This window comes from Falco rusticolus, chromosome 2 (genome assembly GCF_015220075.1).
Source record: "Falco rusticolus isolate bFalRus1 chromosome 2, bFalRus1.pri, whole genome shotgun sequence".
Classification (NCBI taxonomy): domain Eukaryota; kingdom Metazoa; phylum Chordata; class Aves; order Falconiformes; family Falconidae; genus Falco; species Falco rusticolus.
This window is the reverse complement of record NC_051188.1, coordinates 88,975,447-89,003,312: the sequence shown is the minus strand read 5'-3', so window position 1 is coordinate 89,003,312 and position 27,866 is coordinate 88,975,447. Positions and strand designations below refer to the sequence as shown.

The window sequence follows — 27,866 nt, the reverse complement described above, 5'->3', positions numbered from 1 at the left end:
AACACGTTCATCGCAGCTGTTGTTACAGCGAGTACCAAAAAGAATTAATGATTCACCACTTAATTTCCTCTTCTCCTACTCCCTCCACCTTTCTTTTGCTTTAATAAACTGGTCTGGAGCCAACTGCAGCATCAGGTTAGTAATGACTTTAAGCACCATTTATCCTGCTATCGTGGCAATTTAAATTGTCACTTTCTATTAAAAGGTCTAACTCCGAGTGGTTTTAGCTGAAAGCATCGGCGCTGACAGTGCAATTAAATAAAGAAAATCTTTTCTTGGGATGTCAGCGCACACACATTTTAAATAAAGGTTCAGAAGCGCCTTGCTAATTTAAACTACGGTATAGCTTTCTAGTGGAGAATAATACCTGATGCAGGAATCTTTTCCATGCTGTGTGACAGTTTTCATTGTCATCGCAAGAAAGATGCTTGAAGCAGTGATGTGCCAAAGGGGTCCAGCAGCTTTTGAAAACCTCTTCATGATAAACACAGGCAGTGCTGCATAAGCAAAAGCCATCATTTCTCAGCACATACCCATGAAAAGATACTCATCATCTTCCTAAAGGACTCTGATTTACAGCCTTGCTTTCCTCCAGACAGTTTCTAAGAACATATTGCTCTATGGGCATCCATCTGATTCTTTGTCTCTAGCTGTACCAGTTACCTGTCAGAAACATACTACATATGAGGCACTTTGGATGTCTCACATTCCTTTTGTCTATGGCTCTTAAGTCATTTATAAACCATATTGTTCTGTGGGAAAAGACACTTTCCATCTGTTCTCACCTCCACATCCCGTTCCTCAACTGGCTGCAAAGAAAAAGCACTTTTTTGCAAGCTCTGCGCAGCAGCTGCAGTCCCCGCACCAGGCTGGCCAGCCAGCTACTCCTTCCCCACCTGCTCTGCCTCCACACCGCCCTCCCTCCAGGTCTGGCCCCTTCCCTCTGCACTGGGCACAGGCTGGTCCTCTTTAGCAGACCCCTCTGGGCTCTGGATCTTTAACTGTACCCCACATGTTACACTGTTTATCTGTTGGTATTGAATAAAAATCCTTTTGCTGCAAGAATGTGCTACTATTTCACATGTAAAAAGTGTTACAAATTTTAACATCTTAACTGAATTACCTAGCATGAACATTATAAATCACAGCATCAAAAAATTATGTTTGCTCAACTTTGGTTGGTTTTCCTTATTCCTACAGAAGACACAGCCTGACAGCACAGCCTTTTTTCTAAAGAGTTACTAGACATCAGACAGAATAACACAACTGCAGTCTTTGGTGTCTGTGCCTTAAATAAGAAGTTGAAAAACACCTGAACAGCTTTAATGGTTCATATTTGATTTTAATGGCTTTAAAGCTTCTCCAGTACATGACAGTGTCCCTGACGTTATGACCACTATGGTTTCTCTGAAGTGTATTACATCTGCTGGAAATAAATGAGTCACAACATTTAAGCTCCCCCTGTCCCGTTCTCAGTTGCTATAGTTATTGCTCTGAAGGACACAGACACATCTTGAAATAAGTATCTGTGGATGGTTATGGGTATGATTTTTATGTCTACACAATTACATTTCTAGCTACAGAGCACTCAACATTTTACCACTTCACTGCAAAGAAAAAATGCAGCGAGAGAGACTGATTCATGGCTGACCCTTACAAAAATAATATGCAAGGGAATAGGATCGAAAGTAATTTTCTTTACAGAATTATGAATATTATTCTGCTTCATTTGTTTTTAAGAAAGGGAGAACAGGAAGATAAATTTACAGGTATTTTGAGGAGAAATGAAAGAAAGGTACTGCATAGTTGTAGAAGGGAATTGGGGGTACATGTGGTTAGGATTTTTTACTTAATAATCTTGTCATCATAGAAGTGGCATATTTGTTAAAATGAAAACTTTTCGTAAGAACAACCCTGATTTTCAGTTTCAGTGGAGTTCTTGCTTTGCACAGCTTTATGCAAAGCCCACACGCTGCCTCTCCCCATCATTTGTCTTCTAGCTAGTTTTTCTCTGTTCAGCCCTACTTTCAAAGACCTCCATTTTCCAAAGCTTAATTTTTTAAATTTTTTTTTCATATCAAAAGATTTCTATGAGGCAGAAGAAACCATTTACTGTCCAGGTCTAATTTTGGATTAGAGAAGAAAGAGATCTGGGAAATGTGATCAGACAGAAGCACTCTTCAAGGACAAAATAGTATATGCAGAATGGCTATGGGAACGTGAAATGCCAATGTGCTCAAATGTTAGTCAAAGCAGGTGAGGGAAAATGAAAGAAATTTGCAAAAAATAAGCTACCCTCTTCATTCTGCAAATATCCACACGGCTCTGAAACTTGGAGGCAGAGTGTGATAATACTGTATGGTAAAGCAGGGTGCTACCTTTGACAGCACCTCAACAGCACCAGGTGTTACCCCCTTACTGAGGAGCAGCACGGCTTCACCCACGCCCTCGGCTGGTTGAAGGGGGCTCCCATCTTCACAGACACGTTAGTAAACTAGAAAACTGGACCCGGGTTTCCCAAGGAGATCTTGTAGTGACAAGTTTTGTGTAGCCGTTTCTTGGGCTTCACTGTGGTTAGGTTGATCAAGTGCCTCCTCCCTCCACATTTCTATTCCCCAGAAAAGCCCCCAGGGGCTTTCCATCAGTGAAAAGTAAGCGAGGCGCCTGGTGCTGGGCCCTTGGAGCTGGATGCTGGAGGCTAGGCGAGAAAGGAGAGGAGAAGGGACTTGGCACTTCATGTGTGATGCATGCACATGTGCAAACTAGCCAGGAGTGGCAGGGTGCCAGATATCCCAGCTGCATCCCTCCCCACCCCACTGCTGCTGCCAGCGGGTGCTGATGGATCATGACCGATGATAACGATGAGAGTTATGATCACTGTTGATGGATGCCCTTTGTGGGAGGTGGTCCAGCCTTGCCTTGTGCATGAGGTGGCCTCCATGTTGTAAGGCCTGGGCGTGGAGGTGTCCCTGCGCTGCCTCTGCTCTGGCAGAAACGTACCTATGGCATGGTCTTGGCCTCCTGGTGTCACCTCTCTTTCAGCGGCGGGGTTACAGCAGAGCCCTACAGCCTGGCCGTGGACTTAAGGGCATGTGTAGCTCCATCCTAGCTCAGCCAGGTTTGTCTGGAGGGGCTTCCCTGTCACCCAGGCTTAATCCCACTGGGGCAGGCAGAGGTTCACGTGTCACTGGCAAGGAGCTCGCTCTGGTTTTGGGGCTCTCCGCCCTTTACAGAGCACCTTCTACTTCAGGACATTACCTAGGTTACACAACTGATAGGAAATACTTGTTCACAGGCTCTTAGTGCAGTGAGATAACACTCCCAAAGAAGTAGCTAGACAGGATTGTACAATTAATGGTTTTATGATGATTCTGTCAGAACAACCTTGACTGCAGGGAGCGGTTCTGTCCTGTAATACCCAAGGAACCTGCTAAAATTAAACCAAGCCAATGGCTGCAGATAGGCAATCTAAATGTGCCTCCTTTTCCCGCCTACCCCTTCTGCCAGGACTCGGCTGGGAGTGCCATATTTAAATGGGGTCATTTGGCTCCCTTCTTCTGCTTCTCATCCTCCATGAGAAAGTGACGCCTAACCATCCTCGTGCTCAGGGACTTCATTTTCCCAATTCATTCTCAGACATAAATCAATTGCCTTCACATTATTTTAGTTGAGGATAAAAAAGATAACATTTGCAGGTCAACATAAAGGGCAGCATAAGTTATCTAAGCTTACCTATAGCTTTTTTACCCTATTCTGTCCTCTGGTGGGGCAACTGTCACTGTGCCCTCCAGAGCAACCCTCGCCTGGGTGTTTGGAGCCATTAGGTGCTGTGGCTTAGGCTGGCACCCCAGCTGTGCCAAGGGACTTTCTCTCGGCCCTTGTGACATTAGCCACACTTTGCTTCTGCTGGTCCCAACAGACAGGAAAGCCCTCGTCTCCACTCTAATTTTTCAGACCACAAAAAGCAGCTCCAGCAGGTGTTTTCCCGCAGGTGGCAGGGACACCGGGGGCTTCCTCAGCTCCTCTTTCCTCGGGGCGGCACTGCTGTGCCCAGCGCTGGGGCTCTTCTTCCCATCCATTTACTGCCAGACATTTTGACAGGCCAGCTGACCCCGGCTCCTAGGCTCTGCTGCCATTAAAAAGCTTTGCTTCATTTTAAGGGATGGCTCTCAACAGAAATTCTTCTCAGAGCTAATGAAGCAGCATCAGCCACACACACATTTCAGGTCTGCTCACCGTTTTTTTCTTCCAATCTTCCCTCTTTCCTATGGGATATCAATAGGGCTTCCCTCCTTTTTTAGGCTTTCTTTCCCCTCTGAAATTCTTGCAGGGAATGGGGAGGGGTGGGGGTCACTTGCTTTAGAGCTTTGCCACTGAGGTTGTATCAAATACACAAAATATAATCTGAGTCATTTTTCATTACTTTTTCAGGTATATGGGAAGACCCTGCTAGTGTAGTTTACATCTTGTTGACCAGTATGTATCTATCTGCTGTAGATGCAGAGGTAAGAACATAATGACATTTTAAAATTATTGAGCATACAGAGCATACACAGGTACATTCATAAATCAGAGAAGTACCCATGTTCTATAAACACGCATCTAGAAAGATCTAGAATATTCCAGGGATGCAGCTGAGCACGTAAAATGGTTGGTGGGTATACATCACATGTATACACATGTACAAGGAGAGTCTGAGCAAGCTGGGACTGTTCAGCCTGGAAAAGACTCAGTGGGATCTTCTCCATGTATAAAAATACCTGATAGTATTTATATATGGGGTGTGTGTGTGTGTGTATATATATATAAATACCTGATGAAATTTATAGATGAGTAAAGATTATGGAGCCAGATTCTTCTCAGTGGTAGCCAGTGACAGGATGAGAGGCAACAGGCACAAACTGAAAACTGGGAGGTACCACCAAACATAACAAGACACTTCTTTACTGGGAGGCTGGTCAAGCCCTGGCACAGGTGCCCGGAGAGGTTGTGGAGTTTCAATCCATGGAGCTATTAAAACCCAGCTGGACATGGGCTGGAGCAACCTGCTCTTGCTGACCCTGCCCTGACCAGGGGGGCAGAACAGATGATCTCTGAGGGTGCCATCCCTCGTCAGCCAGTCTGCAATTCCACGTAATCCAGCACGACAGCACGGTGTTTCTCTAAGACATCACTGTCTGCTGTTTCCTGGGTGCCCTGCACATGGGTGACAGGGGTGGATGGCGAACTAGTACTGGAACACAGCTGAAAGAGATGCTTGCCACTGGCCCACAAAGGCCGTGAGTTGCTTGGACACAGGCATACCTTCAATTTGGAATAGTTACTGACTTTGCTGCATCATGGCTTCTCAGGGACACTCTAAGCTCCACACGGTTTTATACAGGCCGATAACTTTCCAATGGGATAGAAACAGCTTCCACAAAGGTCACTACAGGCAGTGGGAACTGCAGGCAAAACGTAAAGGCAAAGAGACACCCTTTCTTCAACAACTGCAAGAATCAGAAGCACATGGATGCATTTGGGAACCATACTGAGTATATAACAATGCTGTGCTTTATGTCTATCTATTTTTAAACAGCAGAGGCATTATACCTGACTTTTTAAAAAGGGAACAGGTTTGTCAAGTGTTACAAAAATAGCCCAAGAATCATTAAAAGCATGCTTTTGGTTTGAATACATTTTCTTCAGTATTATTGGACTAAGCTGTTACAAGCCTGGCTCACAGAAGATTGAAATTTAAAGAGATATATACCTTTTTACTGTATTCGGTCAGGGATTTTTTGGTTTTGTTTTTGTTGGGTTTTTTTTTTTAAATCTTTAGGACATAGATCACATTTTCAATTTTTTTTCTGATAAAAATATCTTCAAAAATAGACTTATTTTGAGCAAAAGCTGAGATTCTTGCAGAAAATGAGACTTCAATAAAAATACCAATTATTAAAAAGTTTCCGTTCTTTCTAGAGAGATAACAATGTGGCTTTTTACAAGCATTTCACTGAATTAATTTTACTGATGTGAATGTTTTCAGCCATAGTAAATTCCAAGCAATTGTTGTCAAATGTTTATATAAATTACTTTCAGGCCATGCAAATGTTTGCACTGCAGAAATTGGACCCTAAGTATTACCTGCCAGTCAGACAAGATAATAATTTTCTGTCGTGAGACTTGAACACCACCCCCGCTCCCAAAATACACAGCTCAGAATCTGGGTGGAACTGATTCAGCTTCTTGCTTCCACTTACAAAGTCAGAATGAATTGCTGGGGAGTAAATACTGGAAAAAACTGTAAACTGACTACAGAGAATTGGGAGACAGAGGAAAAAGAAACAAAGGGCATCAGATAAATTATTCTCTGAAAATTATTATGTGGGAATGACAGTTCTGAAACAGGACAGATACCATATTATTCAGCTGTCAGCAAGGGCTGAAAGATGCTGGAGGAGCTGTGATAGTTGCTGTGTGAAGGTGCTAGTCAACTTGTCAGATGCTAGGAAAGAGGAAATTGGTGACAAGAGGAGATAATAGAAGAGGCAAGTGGAGGTAAATCAGATAGAAGTTAGATTAAGGGAGAGCTAACAGATGCTGCCATGGGAACTGCCAAGCAAAAGTAAGAAAGCTTGCTTGGGTCTCAGATAGTCCACACCCCCTGCAACTTACGCATTAACATGAACAATTTATCCTGTAAACCAAAAAGATACTCTAATAAAATAACAAAAATGTGAGGGGAAGAGACAAGGAGGCTATTAGGGATGTAAGCAGTATCTAAAAATATTTAGTGGATTCATCAAACCAAGAAAAAGATGTGCAGAAAAGGTCTCTCTAGGGGCTAGCTCATAGTATGCTAAAATTGCTTCTGCCTTTCAAGCCCAGTTGCAGTTAAGAAACTGCCTAAGGTTACTGTGTTTGAGCCATAAATTTTCTTGGGGAAGCAAATACATCTATTAAAATGTCACTGACACACTGCTGTCTCTGATGATTCCTCACATCTAAAAGCTCTTCTGTTTTTTCCTAGCTTACTCAGGCCAGCCTAATAAAATGATCTCTTCCTACAAATTTGCCTCACTAGCATGAAAAACATCTGGGTTTCTTTCTCTTTCCTATGAGTTTTTTTTTTAAATAATCTCTTTATAATGAATCTTTGTCCCCTCAGGAACTCAGGAATATATCTATTGCATGTCCTGAGATGAGATGATAAAATGTAAGAGGAATATGTGACAGCTGTTTTGAAAATGGTTCAGGAAATAAAAGGAAAGAGGCCAGGAGTACAGTTTCTAGTTGCTCTGAAGCATCTCCTTCCTTCCTGAAACAGACACTGATGAAATTCACCTTGGTAGACCATGTGTATTTACATTGACAGGTTTGTCTGGGAGAGTAGTCTCCTGGGAGAGGCGTTAAAAGAGGATTTGCTGGTACTAAAACAAGGTGGACAGCTGGGATACGCTGCTGCAGCTATCTTCAGCCATGCAGAAATGCCACGGAAATCAGCTGGCTAACTTCAGAGTAGCCTGGTAGCTGGGAAACTTTGGAGAGATGTGGCTGGTCTTCTACTAGATCTCAGCTGCTGGGTGAGAGCCCAAAGCAAGTCCTGCACCCTCAAGGTCCCAGCCCTCACCAGAAACACCACACACATCTCTCCTGCTCTTCAGCCCCAGCCTTCATATCCCTCTTGAGTTTGCTGTGGAAGTGCCAGCGTAACTGTTCATACAATTAGAAGCACCGGGTGCTGCGCTGTGCCAGGGTGATGTCCTCCTCTCAGGTTACAAGCCTGCCCGTGCCAAGCTGATGCCACTTTGCTGCCATCTCTGTCACACATAGCACCGGTAGCTGGACCGGGATGGGCTGCCAGGCTGGGTCTGCGGCAGATCAACCAACCCCTGTGTCAGCTGCAGAAGTTGAATGTGCGAGGTGTACCCTGCCCAAAGGTGAGCTCCTTCAATGTTTCTTTTTTGCTCATCTCCCACCAGGTCGGATGTGGACCTTCTGGAAACGCAGGAGTACCAAAACCCTGACATCTGGAGCAGGAATTTCTTAGCTTGAAAGACACCATCTGGAACTTCCAGGCTGTCTACTGGAAGATACTACTTTTGCTTCCTTATGGAAAGACAGGCTCTGAGTTTCGTCTAACGAAACAGGTATTGAGCCTTTGCCAAAGAAACTTCTCCTGAGTAAAGCCAGATATGATGTCCTGGAAGTCCTGCCCCGCAGTCTTCTGGCTCTGCAAAGCGGAGCCCCAACTCACAACCACTCAGGAGCCTGTGTCTCAGTTCAGGATGACTATGGTGTGCACCTGTGTCCTATGTGTGTATTTAGTCCTGACGGAAGAAGATAACAAATTAACACTTTGAACTACGTAGACCGAATGTGTCCAAGGGGTGAAAGAAAACTGCATTCAGATATGTGCTGAGTAGATGACAATACTCATTACACCTATTCCACTTCAAATTGCTTTTCATTTCTGGCAGGTCTTTGCAAATGTGCTTAATGTGTAAACTTCCATATCAATGGATCACAAGAGTTAACGTTGTCAGGAGTGTGTCAGCGTTGCCCAGACAGAGCTGCATTAAGAGAAGGCAGCACTTTTGTAGCATATTTGTTTAAAGCATCAGAAATTAAATCATGCCTACCAGACTCCATTGAAAGGTTTGAGAGGGCAGAAGAGCACAGAAAATGAAACTTCTAAATATAAATATACACTCACTACAGTGATGCTGTTTGTTTACTTTTTAAGGCTGGTATGAATCTATTCTTTCAATTATGTGGTGATGACTTTATATTACTTCAGACTCCACTCTCCTCTTTGGACAGTCAAAGATTTCTAGCTGTACCCCCTGCCAGCTGCTAAGATGATGTGACAGCTGCTGATAGGATGTGAATATTTATAGTAATTTGTGGTTCATTACGCCTAAGGAGTAAGCTGAGCTTAACCCACCTTTTGGCTAATACAAATACCAGATAATACAACTATGCAGTCTCTCTCTCTCTGTGAGGGAGGCCTTTAACCCTGTACTTTGGAATAAATTATAACGATTCTGCCTAGCAAAGCTCAACATTTGAATATGGTGATGACTTTTAAAAGAATCATTGAAAGATGATGCATTTCCAAATAGGAAAAGTATCAGAGGAATTCACTGGTCTACTTGTATGGTGATCAATAAACACTTTGGTGCTTCTTGTCCTACTGCAGCCACCACTGGCAGGACCCTTCCACCTCTCCGCTCTGCAGGCAAGTGCAGTTTTGCCATCGTACAGGCAAAAAAGCTGAGACTCAGACAGGCTGCTTGAGTTCTACAATAGGATGAAAGAAATCCTTGACAAAACCAGAAAGATACGACAGCTATTGTGAATCTCCTTCACTGCATTCACAAGACCCCTACTTCTGTCCAAATGCAGACACAACAAAACCAAAACATTTGGACTTGTAAGAGAAAACAACATAAAACCCTCAAACAGTAAAAGTTATTCATTATTAAGGCAATACTAACATGATGTGAATATTTAGCTGTTGTATACTGAAAAACACAAGAAATGGCTATCCCTTGGGAAGGACCTTATAGTTTTCTCCAGTGCCCTCCTTCCCTCTGGCAGCCTGAACTGCCACTGCCCATCTCTGTTGAGCTGGGGGAGTCAGTGAACCCCCCTGCATGTGACAAGCTGGGTACACCAAACACACCAACTCCCTAAGGTGAAACCACTCGTGGGTTGCAGCAAGTTGTCAGATGTTGTAAAATCATCCAGGGGTCTTTTGCAAGTTAGTGTTTTGGGTACTTTTTCTATTCTGCAGAACCATAAACATTTTAGCAAGATTTGTAAGCGTGGCATATGAAGGCACAGACCACAGGTGAGATCCTTTATTGCATATATAAGTTCTGGTTATTATACAATTGCTTATCTACCCTGGAACATGCCTACCTGCAGCAAAGCACCTTTGCAGCCAGTTCACACTCCACCGAGCTGTTTACTCCCTCCATGCTCACCTGAGGAGGTCTCCTTCCCAGATCAGGATTTAAGCTGTGGGAGGCTTTGGGCAGCCCCTCATTGCAGACAGGTGGGCACAGAATTGATTTGCAGGTGAGCTCAGAGAGCCAGATTTAGTGCTAGTTGCCTCCTCACTACATTTTAAGGCATAGTCACCCTGCAACCTGGCACCCAGGCAATGAACAAAGCCTTTTTTTCAGAAAGAGCCCTTACGTATAAATCCTGAAGGGGATGAACAGCCCTAGCCTCGAGAGAAGAGCTGTCCCTGGCTTAGCAGTTTTATGGCTGAAGCATATCTGTCCAACAACACGCTCGGATCAGAGGTACAATCGTTTGCACAAAGAAAGGAAGGTGTGCTAGAAACAGCCACGCAGTCTCTCGCTCTTGCTAAGAGTTTCATAGTTTGGTTTTTTTCTGGTTTACTATGATCTGTATGTTATTTGATAGCATCTCAGACCATTCAGCTATTCCTGCCCAGTCTTGGTATCGGTCCAAAGCTGAACTTCCAGTTTTCATCTGCAGACAGTGTATCTTTCAGCTATTACAGATGTGTGCCTAGTGTCTGTTTGAAGGGGTTTGCTTTTCCTTTCCAGCCAAACTGTGTTCCAGATGGTCTTGCTTCTCTACTAAAATCTCTTCACTTCCTTTTTTGGGTCTGTCTGTGTATGAAATGCAGGACAAAAATTCATAACGGAATGCCATTTGCAGGATGTTTTTGCTCTCTTGCACCTTCACAGTGCAAACCCAAGACATTGCCTATGGCTTTTCAATGTGTTTTTAAATCCACGAATTTCCCATGCATGCAGGGAGATCTATGGAATCGAGATAGCTTTCAAAAACCACCAAACTGAAAACAACATTTTTTTTTTCTGACTGTACCTTTCTTAATCTAATTTGTAGTAAATGCTTACAGGGAAAAACCTTAGGAGTGCGTGTCCAGCCAGAAATAAGGTTCATTTTGGAGGAAGAAGAAACAATATAAACACACACCGTAAGACCCCTAGCCTTTAATTATAACATTACTTGCAAACCAAGCTTTTCACAAGCTGTGTTTATATAAAGGTTAAAAGTACACTTTTAAGCTGTAGCACTGATTTTGTAGGTAGACAGTCCAGGATTTCGTGCGTGCCCAGGCTACTGGCACAGGCACTCTCACTGCTATGGTGACTAAAACCCACGTTAACAACATTTTGTATTCACACATGTATGCTTTTTCCTCCTTGCTTGCTAGTAGGTGGTCTGCTTGTTACAGAAAACAACATACCTCTAGTTTTGAAGGGTGTTCTGGTTTGGTTTTTTATTATTGTATTACAGTTTTACTGTTGTGTGTGCATGTTTTAGTTTTGATTTGGGTGTTTTTTTCTTCCCAGTCATAGCAATACAGAAGAAGCAAAAAATATTTCTGTCACGTAATGACCTGTGGGAAGAAATGCATGATCTGTCTTGCCCAGCACCTGACTGTTGTGGAAAAAGCAGGCTTAGTCTCATTAATGGCCATGTGCCCAAGATGCCGTCTTCCAGTCAGAATAACATCAGTAACTTCTAAAGAGCCTCTCGCTTTCCCCTCCAGGAAACAGCTGTAAAACATGATCTCAAGCATAGTCATCTTGACTCTACATATCCTGTTCCATAAAGAGGTCTTTAGCTTTTTTTTATCATACTCTATAAAGAGGTCCTTTGCTTTTTTTTAAGGTCTGGTGTCCTGACTTAAGCTGAAAAGCAGAAACTTCTATAAACAAAAAATAAAGAAATCAATCTGTGTACAATTTCCTCATTTTGAAACACTGTATTTTGATTTCCATCACTTTTATTTTTTATTGTAATGAGTTTCAAAATGTTTCAAATTTTGAAATTTGCTTTGAACAATAGATGAAGAACAGTTCACATAGGAAATGTAAAACTGAAATGTTTCCACATGAAACAAAGTTAAAAAAATAGTTCCCTATCAGTCAATCCTTTAAAAATCATCCCTCTTATCAGAAGCTTCAGTTCAGCCGAACTGGCGCTTTTGGCACAAAAACGTCTCAAAATTCTTGGCAGCCCTCCTCTAGAATTTGGGATTATAAATCAAGACTAAGAAGGAAAAATCTATACAAATGCACCCTAGGGAAAGAACTTCTTAATCCTGATCTATTCTTTTTGATGCTGAAGATCTGTGAGGTTTATCTTTACCCATCAGTGCACTTGGACACATATGAGATGCTCACAAAATGCTCACCATTTACTTGGTCCTTAAGACATATTTGTCTCACTGCTCATCAACACTCCTTTGGGGAAAAACTTCTTCCATTGCTGAAAAGCTCTGCAATCAAGTATGTGTACTTTATCACAGCAATGGCAGAGAAAATGCACTACCTGCCTCTGTTCTCCCTCAGGATGCTGATTGTTGCCTACCCCCCTTACCACCAATTTGAGGTCCTAATTTCATAAGGTTCTTTCAGCTCTTTGTTCTACTACGAAGTACTGTGAATTTCCTTTTTGTTGTTCTACTGCCGCATCCAATTGCTCATAAGTTACTTTAGGAAGGTAAGACAAGGCAAATAATTAGTCACATCTGGATGGAAGTGTAACCAATATATTACAAAAGTAACAGTTTGATTCTGCCTCTTCATATTTCTCCCCTATATTGACTGCCAGGAACTGATTTTCTGCTTTGGAAGTGAGATCAAATCAAACTTGTTAGCTTCAGATTTAATGAAAGCCTCTCTCTTTTCTCTTTTATTGTTTCCCTACTGATAAGAGTCTTTGTCTAAGCTTTCCTCTTAAAAGTGCAGACATAAAGCTTCTGGCACACCTGATATTCTTTTTCATGTAGAAATTTGTCCATCTGAATAGGCACGAAAATTGCAATTTAGTTTTGTGATTTTAATTTATTTCATTGTAGTCACTGTATTTCTTTATTTTTACAGTTGTTGCCAGGATCCAAATAACAAGTAAATCCCATTATCAGTGTCTTTAACAGTGATATAGATGGTCCTTATCTTATATTAATGAGCCACCTTTTCTGAAATGGGTAGTTTATTACTGGCAGTAGATGAAAAGTCAACTGCTTCATAGTGGAAAAGGCCAAGTTGCATCTAAGTTCAATTGTATAATATCCTATAGCTGAGAAACGGGATTAAATTTCATTATTAAACCTGTACATGCCTTTAGAAGCTGGACAATTTTAGCTGACTTTTCTTAGCTGGTTGGATATCCAAACTTGTGAGAAATCTGTTGTACAGTCCTATGGCACTGAAAACTGATTTATTTTTCTAATACAAACTTTTCTTGTTAGCTTGAACTCAGCTGAACAAAATTTCCCCCAAAAAAAGAGGGCTGTATTTCCCATTTGTATTTCCCACCTGCACTGATGATGATGATGATGTCTGCTAGACTTCCCTGCAACCAAAATATGATAGCCTATGCTATATATCCTATGCAATCAAGTTTTGAGTTTGTCCTGTGAGACAGGCTGCAGGATCTCCTGCTCTTCAGTTTCTGAGCCAGGGCTGATATCAGGATTTCTGTCTATAGGCTTGTCCCACCAATATGGGATAAAGGGGCTGTGTCACCTTCTGAAGGCCAGTATGCCTCCTTCAGAGAGAAACCACAGACAGCATCATCACCTCTGGACGGCACGCCGTGGGGACAATGATCACAACAGGCATCCAGTTCAACAGAGCTGAGAGGATCCAGTTATTCCTGCAGTGAAACAGGTGAAAATGAAAGTCACCATAAAAATGGAAGAGAAACATCTACAGTGTTCATTAAATAGCACAATGGCAGAAGCAAAGGGGCATGTTCCTTGAGACGAAACAAACGTGAGCAGTACAGTATCTGGAAGGGGGCTGAACCACAAAATACTTGAAAGCCCCTGGTAAACAGAGGCAGTGAGAGGCATTCACAGGTGGTTTTTATTCGGAGGAACTGCGAAAATCTCTTGATGCATCAACACGGACAGGTGATCCATTTATAAATACTTTTCTACTGCTGAAGGTGTTTCTTGTGGCAAATATCATGTGTTAACAAAAAGGTTAAACCAAAAACTGGAATAGCAAAGCTGGGAGGAAAATATAATTAGTCTCCTGGGATTCAAAGGGTTTGCTGTTGGTGTAGAGATCTAGCATTTGGCTTAGAGGGCAGTGCGAGAGGGCACTGCTGAAGAGCCTGGCATAAGAAAGTGTGCACAGAGCAGCAGACCTCCAACTGTGGTAGCTGAGGGGTCGTGGCACGTTCTTCAGTTTGGTTTATTAAATTTAAGGACTGACAGGCAAATAATGTTGCCAAGACATAGCCTAGAATGTGAGGAAAAGGTGACGCACGCTGCCCTGAGACACACGGCAGCTTTTAAGGAAGTGGATCTAATGTCCAACCCAAAGATGGCAGGTGATGTTTCTAACAAAAAGGAATAGCAGGTTTGTAGTTTTGGTTTTAGACTCTATTCTGCACAAGAGACTCCGGTAGAAGAGAGAGTAGGATGGATCAGCAGCTGAGAATTGTTAACTTCTAAACTTCAACCTATTAATTTTCTATAGGGCTGAGACAATAAGTTCTCTAATGCCATGTCCAGTGTATGCTGCAGTAATTGCTCCAAACTGGTCTAAAATATGACTGTCAGATCCAAAATTGTTACTGTGTGGATTCTTCAAGGAATTCTTAAGTCAAAGCAGACTCTGGGTTCCTTCTAAATATGGTAAAATAGCCATGAGTTTTGTCACCTCTACACTTCATGTGTGAATTTCTTTAACAAAAGCATTGACAGAGCTGCTTCATTCAAAAAAATGGATACGCAGGAAAGGGATTTTTTTTTTTTTTTTTTTTTAGCTTTCATGGAATACAAGGAGCTGGCAACCAAAATAGCAGCAGATGAGAATCCTGTTGTCTCTGACTAGGAAGAACCCTCAAAAGCCTTGGGGGCCATCTTTCCATCTCAGTAAATCATAACTTGAACCTTCACCCACATTTTTGAATATGTGATCACCTTCAAATAAATAAATCAAGCAAACTGGGTAGAAAATCTGTGGTCTGTTAAGGCTGTTTCCCCCTCTATTACCAACTGTGTCTGCAGGATGCATAAACAGATTTCCAAATAGAAAATAAGGTGGAATGATGTTTCAAGAATTGTTCCTGTATCTTTCTGCAGCTGGGCAGCAGCAGATGTGCTGGATGGAGGATGTGCTGGGCAGCCTGTCAAGACTGGGGAGATAACACTTCTACAGCCAGTTACTGCTGCATCCCTCCTGGTGAAAGCTCTCCCCTTCACCTTTCAATGCAGTGAAAGAAATGACAGCAATGCTGAGGAGGACTCAAGATAAATGGCTTTGGTCTGCAACCAAGCCCTCCTGACAGTAACAGAACAGGTTGCCAGCAGCCTCATCTGTCTTGCTCCCAAATCCTGCTGCACTGGAAGGGACTGGCCTTTTCTCAATCAAGTACCTGCTGGTGTTAGCCTCTAGGCAGTTCAGTTCTCTGCATCCCTGTGTTCTTAATACTAGCATTTCAGTGTCCGGCCTATCCTTTCCATAAAACCTTTGGGAATCCTGTGACAACTGCACGATGGCAGCTTTTACCGCAAGGGCCCATGGTGCCTGCTAACATCCTACAGTCCCTAAATTCCTTGCCTGCTCTCAATTTGTTCAAGTTCCTGGAATACCACGTTGATGAAGGGAGGCCTCTCATATGTATTTCAGCTGGTTTGTGCTTTTCCTTTATCTACTAATTTCTGGCATTCCTTTGCATTTTCTCCCATGCTTATTCCTCAGCCGTTGTTCCCGAAGACTATCCCACTGTGGCCCCAGGATCTTTTTCCTGAGTAGCAACAGCTCATCATTGCACAGGTACTGTCCTACTTTGCATTTATTGATACCGTGTGTCACCTGGCGCTGTAACCATCCCTCTGCTGCTTCTTGCAGCCAGGTTTCAGTGTGACTACCCACAACAGCTCAGTGGGTCACCAAAGTGCATCATTTCATTCCTCATTTCCTTTCCCTGGAAATGGCCTGAAAAGGCTCAGGCTGCATAAAAGACCCTTCCAGCAGGTGAAAAGTGGCAAAGCGGAGAATCCCTTGGTGTACTCCTACGCTTAGTGCGCTCTCCTTTGCCCGGTGCAGAGGATGGTGCACCTCTTCTCCTCATAGCAGCCAAGATTATCGGGACGCCTTTGGTGCCGGACTCCACGGACAGTCCTTCGGAGGCCTCTGCGCTGACCAACCCGCCTCCCGCCTCCGCGGGCCCCGGGCAGCGCGCAGTGCCCAGGGCCGCTCCGGCTGGGCCCCGGGGACCCAGCCCGCCCCTCGGCCGGTCCCTCACCGCCCGCAGCCCGCGCTGCCGTGCGACACCCGGCTCCGGGCGCCCCCACACCCCGGCCCGCGAAGGAAGGGGACGGCGGGCGGCCTCGCTGGCTTAGCCAAGCGCACCTCCACGGAGGCCGAGCAGAGCCGCCGGGACGCGGCTCCCCGCAGACGGAGCGGGGGGCGAGGGGGACGCGGGGCCCCCCGGGCCCGCACTGCCCACCCCGGTGCGCGGGAGGCGGCGCGGAGGCCCGGCCCCGGGCTAATCATTAACCGCCCCGCGGCGGCCCCGAGCGGCCGGGCTGCATCGCCCGCGGGCACGGACCCCGCCGCCCGCCCCGCGTTCCCCCACAGCACCGCGGCAGGGGCCGGCGGCCACGCCGCCATGGGGGGCGAAGCGAACGGGACCGCCGACCCGTCCTGCGACGCCAGCGAGCCGCCCTACTCGCAGGAGCTTCTCCAGAGTAAGTGCGTCCGCCCGCGCCGGGGCGAGGCGTGAGGGGGCTGCCCGCTGCCGGCCGGCCCCTCGGCCCCTGCGCCGGCCCGGCGCCCTCAGCACCCACCCGCGGCAGCTGCCCCTGCCCCCGGCCCCGGCCCCGGTCCTGCCTCTGCTCCCACCTCCGCCTGCCCGGCCGCCCTTCTTCCCGGCGAGGAAATCCCCCGGGCGGAGGCAAGGGGGGCCGCCCGTCCCGGCCGGGCCGCCGCCTGCAGGGGCCCAGCTGCCTCGGCCTCGGGGAAGGGAGCGAGGACGGGACCCCCGTGCCCAGAGCCGCGGGCCGGTGTGTGACAGCGGGGTGGTGGGCGAGGGGGAGGGTGGTCGGCGGGGAGCGCCGGGGCCGCCCGGGGGCTGCCGAACCCAGCAGCCCCAGCCCGCGCCTGGCCTCGGGCTCCCCCGTGGTGGGATCTGCGGTGCGGGGTGCCCGCTGCGGTGCGGGATGCCGCGGTGCGGGATGCCGGCTGCGGTGCGGGGTACCCGCTGCGGGATGCTGCGGTGCGGGGTACCCGCTGCGGTGCGGGATGCCGGCTGCGGTGCGGGGTGCCGGCTGCAGTGCAGGGTGCCCGCTGCGGTGCGGGATGCTGCGGTGCGGGATGCCGGCTGCGGTGCGGGGTACCCGCTGCGGTGCAGGATGCCGGCTGCTGTGCAGGGTGCCCGCTGCGGTGTGGGCAGCTCCGCCTGCAGCCAAGCCTGGTCGTGTTGGGGTTTTTCGAAGCAGGCTGGGTTCAAGACGCAGGGGCAGGCAGGTTCTCACCTTTGAGACACTGCTCAGTATGCTTCTAGATAGGCTGTGGCCACAGCGGGAGTTACTGCTAGTGGTGAGCATGAACTTCTCCTAAGTTAAGCATGACTCCACTGGGGTGCTTGCTTCTGTCTCCTTTCTTGGGCAAAAATACACCTCAACCATCAGCCATGGGTAAAAGCTGGTAGCCATACCAAACGTCAGTGGAGATGTAAAACCCATCAGCCATGGGTAAATGCTGATATCCATATCCAGCTTTAAGGGAGAAGTAAAAAAGAATTTGGTGAAGGCATCAAGTTTCATCTCAGCAAAAATGTCATGGGCTTATTCTTACATTGCCCCACAGACTCCCACCAAGCCTCTAAAAACTGCATGCTTAAGGAAGTTATGCACAAACATCACTACGAACATACAACGGAAGCAAAGTACTAATACTGAGTAAATACATTTTTTCTTGTAGTCCACCTGGAAAAGTTCCCAGAATATGCATTTACTTTATTTACTTATGTATTATGTAGTTACATTCATCTAAGGACATTTCTTCTGGAACTCTGCATTTCTGAAGGGGACTTTTGCATCATGCTTTGAGAACATGGAGGTATATTCTTTCCATATGCTGTCTGTGGATCCTGGAAAGATGTAGTCATGAACTTAAGTTTAGGTATTTGAATCATCCTGTGGAGTCAATGGTCTATCTAGGTGGCTAAGGATGAGTGCCAGTCTTTGCAGGAATAGGGCTAAGCACCCCCTCAGAGATTGTTCCTTTACGTGAAATGTTTGGAATGTTTATGAAATAAACCAGAACTCTCTGTTTCCTTTTCACTCTTTGCAGGCCTTGACCTACCAGGGAGATTTCTCTTTGCAATCTTGACTGTGATGATGCTAATTGCCAATCTGGTGTTTATAGAGGAAGCGGTCTACATCTACCGGAAAATCCCCTCTTCCAAAAGATCAATCATCATTTGGATTAATGCTGCAGCTCCAGTAAGTTATCATGGAAAAGAGATAAAATTGAACGTTGAAAGTAGGGTTTCCCTGAAAATCCACATGAATCTTCTTTATCTCTGCCCTTTGTACAACCCTCCTCCCTTTCTCTGTAGGTGATCGCTACTACTTCATGCACTGGCATGTGGATTCCTCGTTCAACAATGTTTACAGATTTCACAGCAGCAGTGTGAGTATTCTGCTTGTTTCTAAACGTTGCCCCAAACCCTGAATTTCTTCCCTTTAAACATCTGCTGCTCTTGGTAAATACAGTCATTTTGTAAATTTAACAATTTAGTAATTTTTGGTTTGGGTTGAAATCTCTTGGCAGCTCTTTTCTGGGAGGTAGAAAATGCTGAAGCTGTTCCCGGTGCTGCAGTCCCCTAGTGTGGGAACCTCAGTGTGAAAGATCTGTGACTCGCATGTAATTGATCCCTCAGGCTGACAGCAGCTTTGAAGCAGTACTCTTTCTGTCCTCTCTCGGTGTGTCATGTGGAAAGAGATTCTGACCTGTGACCTCTTCTCTGTGCTTTTACTAATGATGAGCTATGGAGGTCTATTATTAATAGTGGCAAGTGAACCTCCGATGAGTATATCAATGTAAAAATGTTCCACGGTTGTCCTGATAAAAGCAATTTCTGTATGAGCATGACAGCTGTGACATGCGCAGAGAAGAAGTGAGAAATGTGGTCCTGGCTTTCTGGAGGTGATGGTGTGGCCGTGGTAGGCAGAGCCAGGTCGAGGGATGCTGTGGCCTTAGGCACTCCACAGTTGATTTTGGGATCATTTTGGAGCCCACTGCAGGACAGTATCACAGACTTTTAGGAACAGTCCCATCCCACATCACACTGCATTTACTAAGAGAGTAGAGTCAAAAATGAGGGAAAATACAGGAACAGGGAACACTGTTAGCATGCAGCAGTTTGTGCAGGGAGTGCAGATTCCCAGAAGCTTCCAAGGATCCAGTCCTGTGGCCCTTTTAAGCCTGTCTAAATCCCCCCTTCTCCCTTGCCCAAGCTGCAGGTTCCCTCACTTGCATCCACTACTATTCAGTGTCCAGCTGCACAGCAAGCTCCTTCAAAGAGGCAGTGCAGCTGAAGAGGACTTCTTTTATTTGGTGAGGCTGGATTTCAGTGAATCACTTCCCTAAATCAGCTTGGGACAGGGAGGAAAGGGCGGTTGCACCATCTGTAGTTCCTAGGAAGGGTTGAGAATGTGCAGCTGGTGAAAGGAGGGAGAGACAGGGTTGCAGCAGTCAGTGCTTGGTTCAGCTTTGGCTGCAGAGGAACCACACCCTGACGGGGCCAGCACATTACATGATAGCTAGCCATGTTTGTTGGTGGTTTGTTAGGTTTTTTTGGAGGAGGAACAGGACAAGGACTTGTTCTAAAAAGTTTGTGCCGGTCAGGACTAGAAAACTGATGGAAAAATATGGCCATAACGACCTGGGCCAGAAAAGCCTGGGCTTTAGTACTGACTCTGCCACCAGCCACCAGTGTGGCTTTGGGAGATTCCATAGCTGCTCTGTGCCTCGGTTTATTCCTCTTTTGGTGAGGTTTGGGCAGTTCTGTCCTCTAAGGTGGTGGAAAGTTTTTCACAGCTACTGCTAGAATTTTTGTTGATTACAAAGCGCAAGCCATAAAAACCCTGGACAGACGGTGGCACTGGCCTGCGTGGGCATACGAGAGAGACACAGATAAAATCAAGCTGGCATTTTTTTCTTTTCCTAGATTTTTTGCCATAGTCATCCACAAATTTTTGATGATGATGATTAAAGAGTGTGGAGGTCAAAAGCTGCTCCTCAGGCGGTTTGAAAATGATCATTTCAAGATTAGTACTGGTCCCTGCTGCTGCTGCTGCCTTTGCCTCCCTCGTGTGCGCATCACTAGGTGAGTTGCCCTTTAAGATTTCCCAGCTAGAAAACGGCTGCTGGAATTCAGCCAACTTGGCAAGGGCAGGCATACAGCAAAGGGCCTCCCTGCTTCCCGAAAGTCAGTCTCAAGCCATCTTTTTTTAAACGGTGCCATCACTTTGGGGCTGTACGCCACTGCTAATTTATTTCGTTTTTATAATGCAGAATTTTGCGTAAGAGTGGAGAGCATGAGTTCTCTCAGTCTAATCCAGTGCAGCGTTCCCACTCCTAGTAATGTTGAGTACTGTGTTACCTCCTCAACTAATCCTATTCTCTTCCAAGAAACCGTTTCTATAGTAAGCAGTGCTGTGCGGGAGGAGGAATTTCTACTCTAGAAAACCTAATAATTGAGTTTTCAAGTTTCTTTTCATTCCAGAAGGGAAAAAAATGTCTCCAGATTGAGTATTTTTCACAAGCAGAATTGTCCAATTGAGGCTGTCTTGAAAGAAAATTTCTTTTACTTTGATAAAACTGAAGTGTTTCATTCTGATTTTGACTTTCAAACTACTTCAGATTAAAATAATTTTTAGAACAAAAAAAAGGTGCAATGCCTGGAAAGCTTTGGTCTCAATGAAATGGCATTGTCTGGTAGGGCAAAAGCAAATATTTTTGTCTACTAAGCTTAGTATTAAAGCATATTTGAGAAGTGGCGTAGGGATGCAGAGCTGTGCCTGCGGGAGCCGATACACTGTAACATAAACCATGCTTCCTGTGAGCACTGCCTGCTGGAGCTCCTCCTCTGGCTAATGTCACCCTGTCATTTACACGCCTGGAAACCTCGTGTATTTCCCAGGGCTCTCCTATTGGCACGGAGTAGGAGAATGTTTCTCTCATTAACAGCAGAAGCTGAAGGACTAATGTGCAAGACAGAGACTTTTCTTATGAGGCCCTGGACATTAGTGTAAGAGGGACATTAGGGGCCTGGTTAAATGAAAGTGGTGAACAGAATGCAGCATAGTAGTTTGTGACGTGTTTGCAAACCCCCTTATTTTTTACTGTAATAATTCTTCCTTAAACTGCCTTATTCAGTATTAGAATTTAAACTCTTGTTGTGTAATTTTATTTTAATAGAATAACACTAATTATTTACATGGAGGTGGCACTGAGAAGAATACGTAGTAAACCAACCAAAAAATGTACCTCCAAAAATGGATGTCATACAATAGTGTAAAATCAGCAACTACTTATATGGATCTAAATGACTCCCACTGAGTTTCACGGGCATTGCTTCAAGCTCATTTCAGTGGTCAGAGCTGAAAAAATTCCATGAGGCAGAGTTGTGCTATAGATCTAACGTGTCATCAGTGTATTTGGTTTTCTTTCCGTGTCTGTCACCCTCTGTATAGGTTGTAGTAGCTGGGAGCTTGGGAGAGGATCTTCTACTATTCCCTCCTGTTGGTCAGTCAAGTGATAGCTTATGCAAAATGATATTAGCTAATATTAACTCCTTTCAGGAGCTAGATAGTGCCTACTACTGCTGGGAGGAAAGACAGCGGTTTTTTAAAAAAAGGCTTTTGCTCTGCAGAGGGCTGAGGCCTCCTCCAGTGTCTGTAGCACTGGGAAACCTATCTGCTATCTTTGCTTCTGACTTCTAGCCTTTTCCCATTACAGGGTACAATTTTTTGAAATATGAGCAAGCTATACCAGAGAAAGGTTAGTCTCATATTCCTCCCACAGGTACCTTCTGGGTAAGCAGGGAGCTGCTCCAGTGGAGGGGTTCATTCTTTTAAAAAAGACATATACTGTCGAGCAGTCCTGGGAAACCTAACAAGATACAGTACACAGATGAGGCAAAGTAACAAGTCATACAACAGGGAGAGATGTGCTGGAACAGGTCTGATGGTCAAGAAAGATAGACCTGTGTTGACAAGGGAAACAACTTGTGGTGTTGCAGTGACCACACTGTTTGTTGTATTATTCTTTGAAGCCTTTTGGGAATAATAAATCTTTGAAAAGGCAAACACACTAAGTGGCTGGCCAGTTGCAGGCCTTTCCACATGTGTTTGTGCCATTCATAACCCTGTGGTTATTAGCTGTATTCATTGAGCAATTCCTATCATTCCCGGTTCATGGCTATATCCTGTAGCATACTGAATGGCAGCCTGTTGTCTGCTGAGGCATCTCTGATGGCAGTCTCAAGGGCCCAGGGAGCTACAGCGAAGACAGCATTGACAGTATGGGAAATAATACAAAGTAACAGACTAAAACATGAGCCAGCCATAGCAGCCACAGCTTGTCCTGTGAAGAATGAAGGAGAGTTCAGGCTCAGCTTTTGTGCCCTCTGTTAGAAAATGCATTTTCCCCTTTCCTGGTGGCCTTTAATGCTGGCTGGCCAGGTTGCTGTGTATGGGCTGTGTTCTGGACCCAGTAAGTAGTCAGGAGTAAGGACAGAAGTAACGAAATCCTAAGCTGTCCTGCTGGCCTTGTGCAGTCTGCCAAGTGAAAGATAGTTCCCTTCTTTGGTTAGAGTACAGAGGAACAAATCCAGATGCTTACATGGTAGTATTTATGATGCCTTGAAAAACTACCAGTCCTTTCACCTAGGTCTGTATGATTCCCTTTCTTGGTCTACCACAGGACTAGGAAGTGTCTGAACAGGAAGGCTGAATTGCCCCGTTTCATTGGAGCACTGAAATAGTAAGCCAACAAGGCAAGAGCAAGTGGCATTATTGTTCAGAAACCAGTTATGTTGCTACTGGCTCTCTGGTTAACTTCAAGGCAGAGAAAGGCATCATGTTTTGCCCAGCTCTGGTTAGTATGTGATTGCTGCAGAACAGGAAAAGTACTATTTTTATAGAGACTTTACAAAATAAACACTGGGTAATTCTTGGAAAGATTTTCTAATCTGCTCCTCCCTGGATTTTGACTACATGCTACAGGAGTGGAAAAGTTTTGCAGTTGACAGTATCCAAAAATGTTATTAAGGTTGCTAATGAGATCTTGATCTATGTAATTTTTTATTTTTACTTTTTTTTTTTTTTTGGCCAGGCGAACCCTCTTTTGGCTAAAGCTGGGCACCTTTCAGTTTGTTTTCCTTCGACCCATGTTCATGTTTTTATCAATAGTGCTTTGGACTAATGGCAATTACACTCTTTACAATGTAAGTAAATGTTTTAATCAGAGATGCTCCACAAAATCCATAGGTTTTAGGGTTGACGTTACTATCTTAGCCTACAACTAAACTGTGAAATCTGGGAGTCACTTCCAAGTGAGTCCTTAGTGTATTCTTTTGAGACCCTGAAGCATATAATTTCTGCCTTCCTCCAGACTCTCCATTTCCTGGCTTCTCTTGGAAAGAAACTTGGCATCAGGGTGGGTTGGGCATCAGATCATGCTCCAATATGTTCCCCAGCTTGTATGGTTAGAACAGCAGGACTGCATGTTGCCCTGTGAGATGTGCCTGCCCTGTATTTTGTAAGGTACAGCCTTAAGAAACAAGTATATTGGCTGGAACATAAACAGGAAGCCTAATTCTATGTTTTTCTGTAAATCATGGTGACATTATATCTGTGCAAAGTAGAAAAGATAGTACTGTACTTCTGCTTTGTACTATATATGCTGCAAGATGGTGGAGAAGTCTGTGTCTGCTAATAAGTTTGCACCTCTTGGATAACTCAGTTTAAAAGTAATAGATTTTTTTGTGGTTTCATGGTATAAAATAAATGACCCCTCTGAGATGTCATGCTGAATTGCTGTCATGAGATGCTGAGCGTTTCCAGGTGCTGCTGGGGTCAGACTGAGGGGCTGTGTCACTTGTTACCTTCCCAGGCTGAACAGATCGACATGCTGGTGCCTGCTGGGTGACAGCACTGTGCTAGCACTCCAGTTGGTACTGTGCAGTTTCCCCACGCAAACCCCAGCAACTGCTGATGCCATCAGCTTTCAAGGAGGTAGAAACAAGCATTTTAACATCTGCATCATCCAGTTCACAACTTCTTTCTGGAAATAGTAAAATGCACTGTAAAGTTTTATAGGTATGCTTGTTTGATTTGCTCCTCAGTTATCTCCCAAAGGAGCTGCAATATGGATTAGCTGCTTCGTTGGTGTCCTCACCATTATTGCTCTGTGGCCAGTTGGAATCATGTTTCAACAAGTCAGGACTCTCCTTATCTGTAAGAAGATCATCCCAAAGTTTGCTCTTTATCAGGTGAGAAGTTTAATATTTCTGATAAGAATTTCTCTTAACTGCTCATATAACACTGTCTTTCTAGTTCTTGATCCTTTGTTGAAAAGTTATAGTATTTTTTGCCCCCCATTAAATACACTGTGCATATTTTTACCTGATGGAAGCTGCATCCTGTTGAACCACTCTCCGTGGCTGCTGTTCAGTTTCTGCTTGAGCCAATTTACCTCTAGACTCTCAGGAGTGCTGGAGATGTGAAAGCTGTGTAAAATCCCTTTATCTTTAGGCAACTGAAATCAAAAGAGCACCTTCTGCAGGTCTTGAAGGAAGCTTTGTAGATGCAGTATCCTGAAACACAATGTTAAAAAGCTGGTCTGTACTTTCAAAAGCTAGGAGAGGATGTGGAGCTTTGTGTGGGTGGCTGTTTGAACTGTTTTCAGCATGTCACAATGTGTTGACAGTATTTTTCTTGGCCGTTCAGCACTTCAGAGTTAGACAATAATGAAAACACTGGCTGGGAATCATTAAATAGTAAGGAACAGAACCAGATAGGTTAGACTGAAAAAAGCCAGAGTCAGGGCCATCCTCTTTCACATCACCCTGAATAGAATACAGCAGAAGCCTCGGATATCCATCCTTCTTGAACAGGACTTACAGAAAGGCTGGTGCATTACAATCTCTTAAGTAAATTATTAAGCACTCATAAATGCAATAAACAGGATAATCACATCTGCAAAGCTACGTTAGGGTGAATCCAGGTTTAGGATGGCAAACTGTTAATGCGAGGGTTTATACTCAGGCAGTTACAGCAGCAGCTAGAGAGACGCTTTGGTATCTCCAAGGCAGTGAAAGCCTAGCTCAGCAAGTAGCAGGTAATGCGATGTGTGATTGTTGCTGAACCCAAGCTGTTAAAGAGTCCTTCAACCCTTCTGGCAAAGAAAGCCAGTCTCGCATAACTTAAGGAACACCACATCTCCCTGCTGTGGCAAAAATTGGAGACAACAGAAAAAAAAGTTCTTTCAGGCCTTCCTGCACTAAGGGAGAACATAAGCCCATAGGTCAGATTAACAGGAAGCTTTTAAAACATTGTTACCTATGGTTTACAGTCCCAGCTGGGAGGTCTGTGTATGTTGCACCTTCCGAATGAAGGGCTGAGAAGAAACACTTTTCAAACAGAGGTTTAATTTAATACTCACATTCAGAGCAGTATTATCCTGACCTAAGGATGACTTCTGCAGTGGCAGGCAGCCTGCTGGTAGATGGGAGGAAAGGGAGGGCAAGAAGGGAGGAATGAGGCAAAAGAGAGTCTGTTATGAAAGCAGAATTGTTGTGTGAACTATAAACCTTTTTCTGGTAGCTAAGGCATCTGTTTTCTCTTTCTGGTGCAGTTTATTCTCATTCTGAACCACTTGCAGGCAGCTATTATCAACTTGTTGGCCATGCAAAGAATCATTCCCTGTGCTCCACCACTCTCCTCTTCAGCAAGAGGAGCATGTAAGTTCTTTTGGAAAGGATGTTCTTTTTTTACTTAATAAAGGTGCCAGTTCAGTGTCGCTAACTGCGTTATCTGGTGTTTTCCCAAAATACTGATCTCCTGGGATCATGTAGCTTTTGGATAATCTCAGATTTTACTTAAAAAAACAATAACAGAAGTTTTACAGCTGTCATAGTCGCAGAGAAATACTTTATAATGAGAAGAGGTGGAATCAGAAATGAGAAGAAATCAACATGCATAATTACTATTAAATCTCTTGTGTTTTGGATGCATAACTTATTACATGCTTATTGATTGTCAATAGTCTAATTCTGTAACTGATTTTTTTTGCCAAGTGTGAAAGATACTCTGTGATGGGGACAAGATAGTAAAGTTTGTTCCTTTTGCACAGAGGAAAATTAATAAGCCAGGTATTCATTTTGTGTCTGATAGTTATTTCCTCCTCTGGGGGGCTTTTCTTTGCTTTCCTTTTTTTGGCAGATATGACCCAGCAGCTCCTCATCATAGAAATGTTTCTGATAACCCTAATCTCAAGGGTGGTCTATCGGAGAAGATACGATGACCTAGAGCCTCCAGACTGTATGGCTGAAGAAGCTGGGGAAAAGCAGCAGACTCCAAAGACTGTGTTGAATGGCACAGTTAGTGAAGATGGATTGCCAAGGGTTTAGAAGCCCTCTGTGCTCCTGTTCTGCCAGAGCTGGAAGCTCAGCTTCAGGAGCTTGTCTATTCTTCCACCACAATTAACCACTGTCCATGTCGGAACAACTTCTGACATGAAAGGCCTGTGAGCTATAGTACTGGAAGTACCACTAGTGGAAAGATAACCCTGTTTATTCTCCAGTGATAGATACATGGTGTGAGTGTTTTCATACCATGTAATTTAGTAAGATTTCATACCATGTACTTTATGCTGTTATTGAGCACTTGACGATAACCAAACTGTCTCACAATGTGATTTGATTTTATTTTTATTTTTTAGCTATTAGCATGGCTATAATTTAGTTAATTCAGAGTCATTCTTGTCCATCTCTTTTGACTTTTTAAAATCTTATTTCACCCTGGATTGCTGTCATATGTTCAACACAGCATTTCCCCACCCTCCCTCCATTAATATTTATCAGCCCTCACTCTGTGCTACAAGCTCTCCATAGCTAATTCTGACCAGTAAATATATTTGCATATGTATGTTTAGAAATCTCCAAACCTGTCTGGGCTCTCCACCTACAGAAATTATTATGTCTTTAGGGGGCAAGACTTTTCACATTACTTGGCAATTCACCTCCTAACTTGGTAAACACACAGTTGCTATTTGTAAATATGCCACTGGCAGATGTTCTTCCTAGGGACAGCAGATTCTCTCTCACTGGCCTGGAAAAAGAAAGCGAGTTAGAATCTGAGATGTTATGTGATGCTTTGTTTCTCTGCTTGGAAAATAGGAATAATTATACTCAGGATCCTTGCGCTAACAGTGTCTGTGAGGATGAGGCCAATTGAAAGGGCTATTGAGGGTGTTGGTTGACAGCCAGCTGAATATGAGCCAGCAGGGTATCCAGGTGGCCAAGAAGGCCAAACAGCATCCTGGCTTGTACCAGAGGCGGTGTGGCCAGCAGGACCAGGGCAGTGATCGTCCCCCTGTACGTGGCACAGGTGAGGCTGCACCTTGAACACTGTGTTCAGTTTCGGGCCCTTCACTGCAAGAAAGACATTGAGGTGCTGGAGTGTGTCCAGGGAAGGGCAACAAAGCTGGTGAAGGGTCTGGAGCACAAGTCTGGGGAGCGGCTGAAGGACCTGGGGCTGTTTAGCCTGGAGAAAAGGAGGCTGAGGGGAGACCTTGTGCTCTACAACTACCTGAAAGGAGGTTGTAGCC

General features: G+C 44.6%; 1 protein-coding gene across 2 annotated transcripts; it reads left to right on the top strand.

The window, feature by feature from the left end:
- The first annotated feature begins 16,319 nt into the window (after window positions 1–16,319).
- LOC119143402 (organic solute transporter subunit alpha-like) lies at window positions 16,320–27,396 on the top strand. 2 transcript variants are annotated; one of them, XM_037377620.1, is made up of 8 exons: window positions 16,320–16,711; window positions 18,318–18,469; window positions 18,586–18,659; window positions 20,200–20,358; window positions 23,370–23,481; window positions 24,382–24,528; window positions 25,920–25,998; window positions 26,480–27,396. In XM_037377620.1, exons 1-8 carry the CDS (start codon window positions 16,633–16,635, stop codon window positions 26,665–26,667), a joined length of 990 nt encoding a protein of 329 aa, XP_037233517.1. In that variant the 5' UTR covers window positions 16,320–16,632; the 3' UTR covers window positions 26,668–27,396. The 2 variants fall into 2 exon arrangements, with proteins under 2 accessions (XP_037233517.1, XP_037233516.1); XM_037377619.1 differs by having other exon boundaries at window positions 16,348–16,711; window positions 25,893–25,998.
- Window positions 27,397–27,866: the final 470 nt, after the last annotated feature.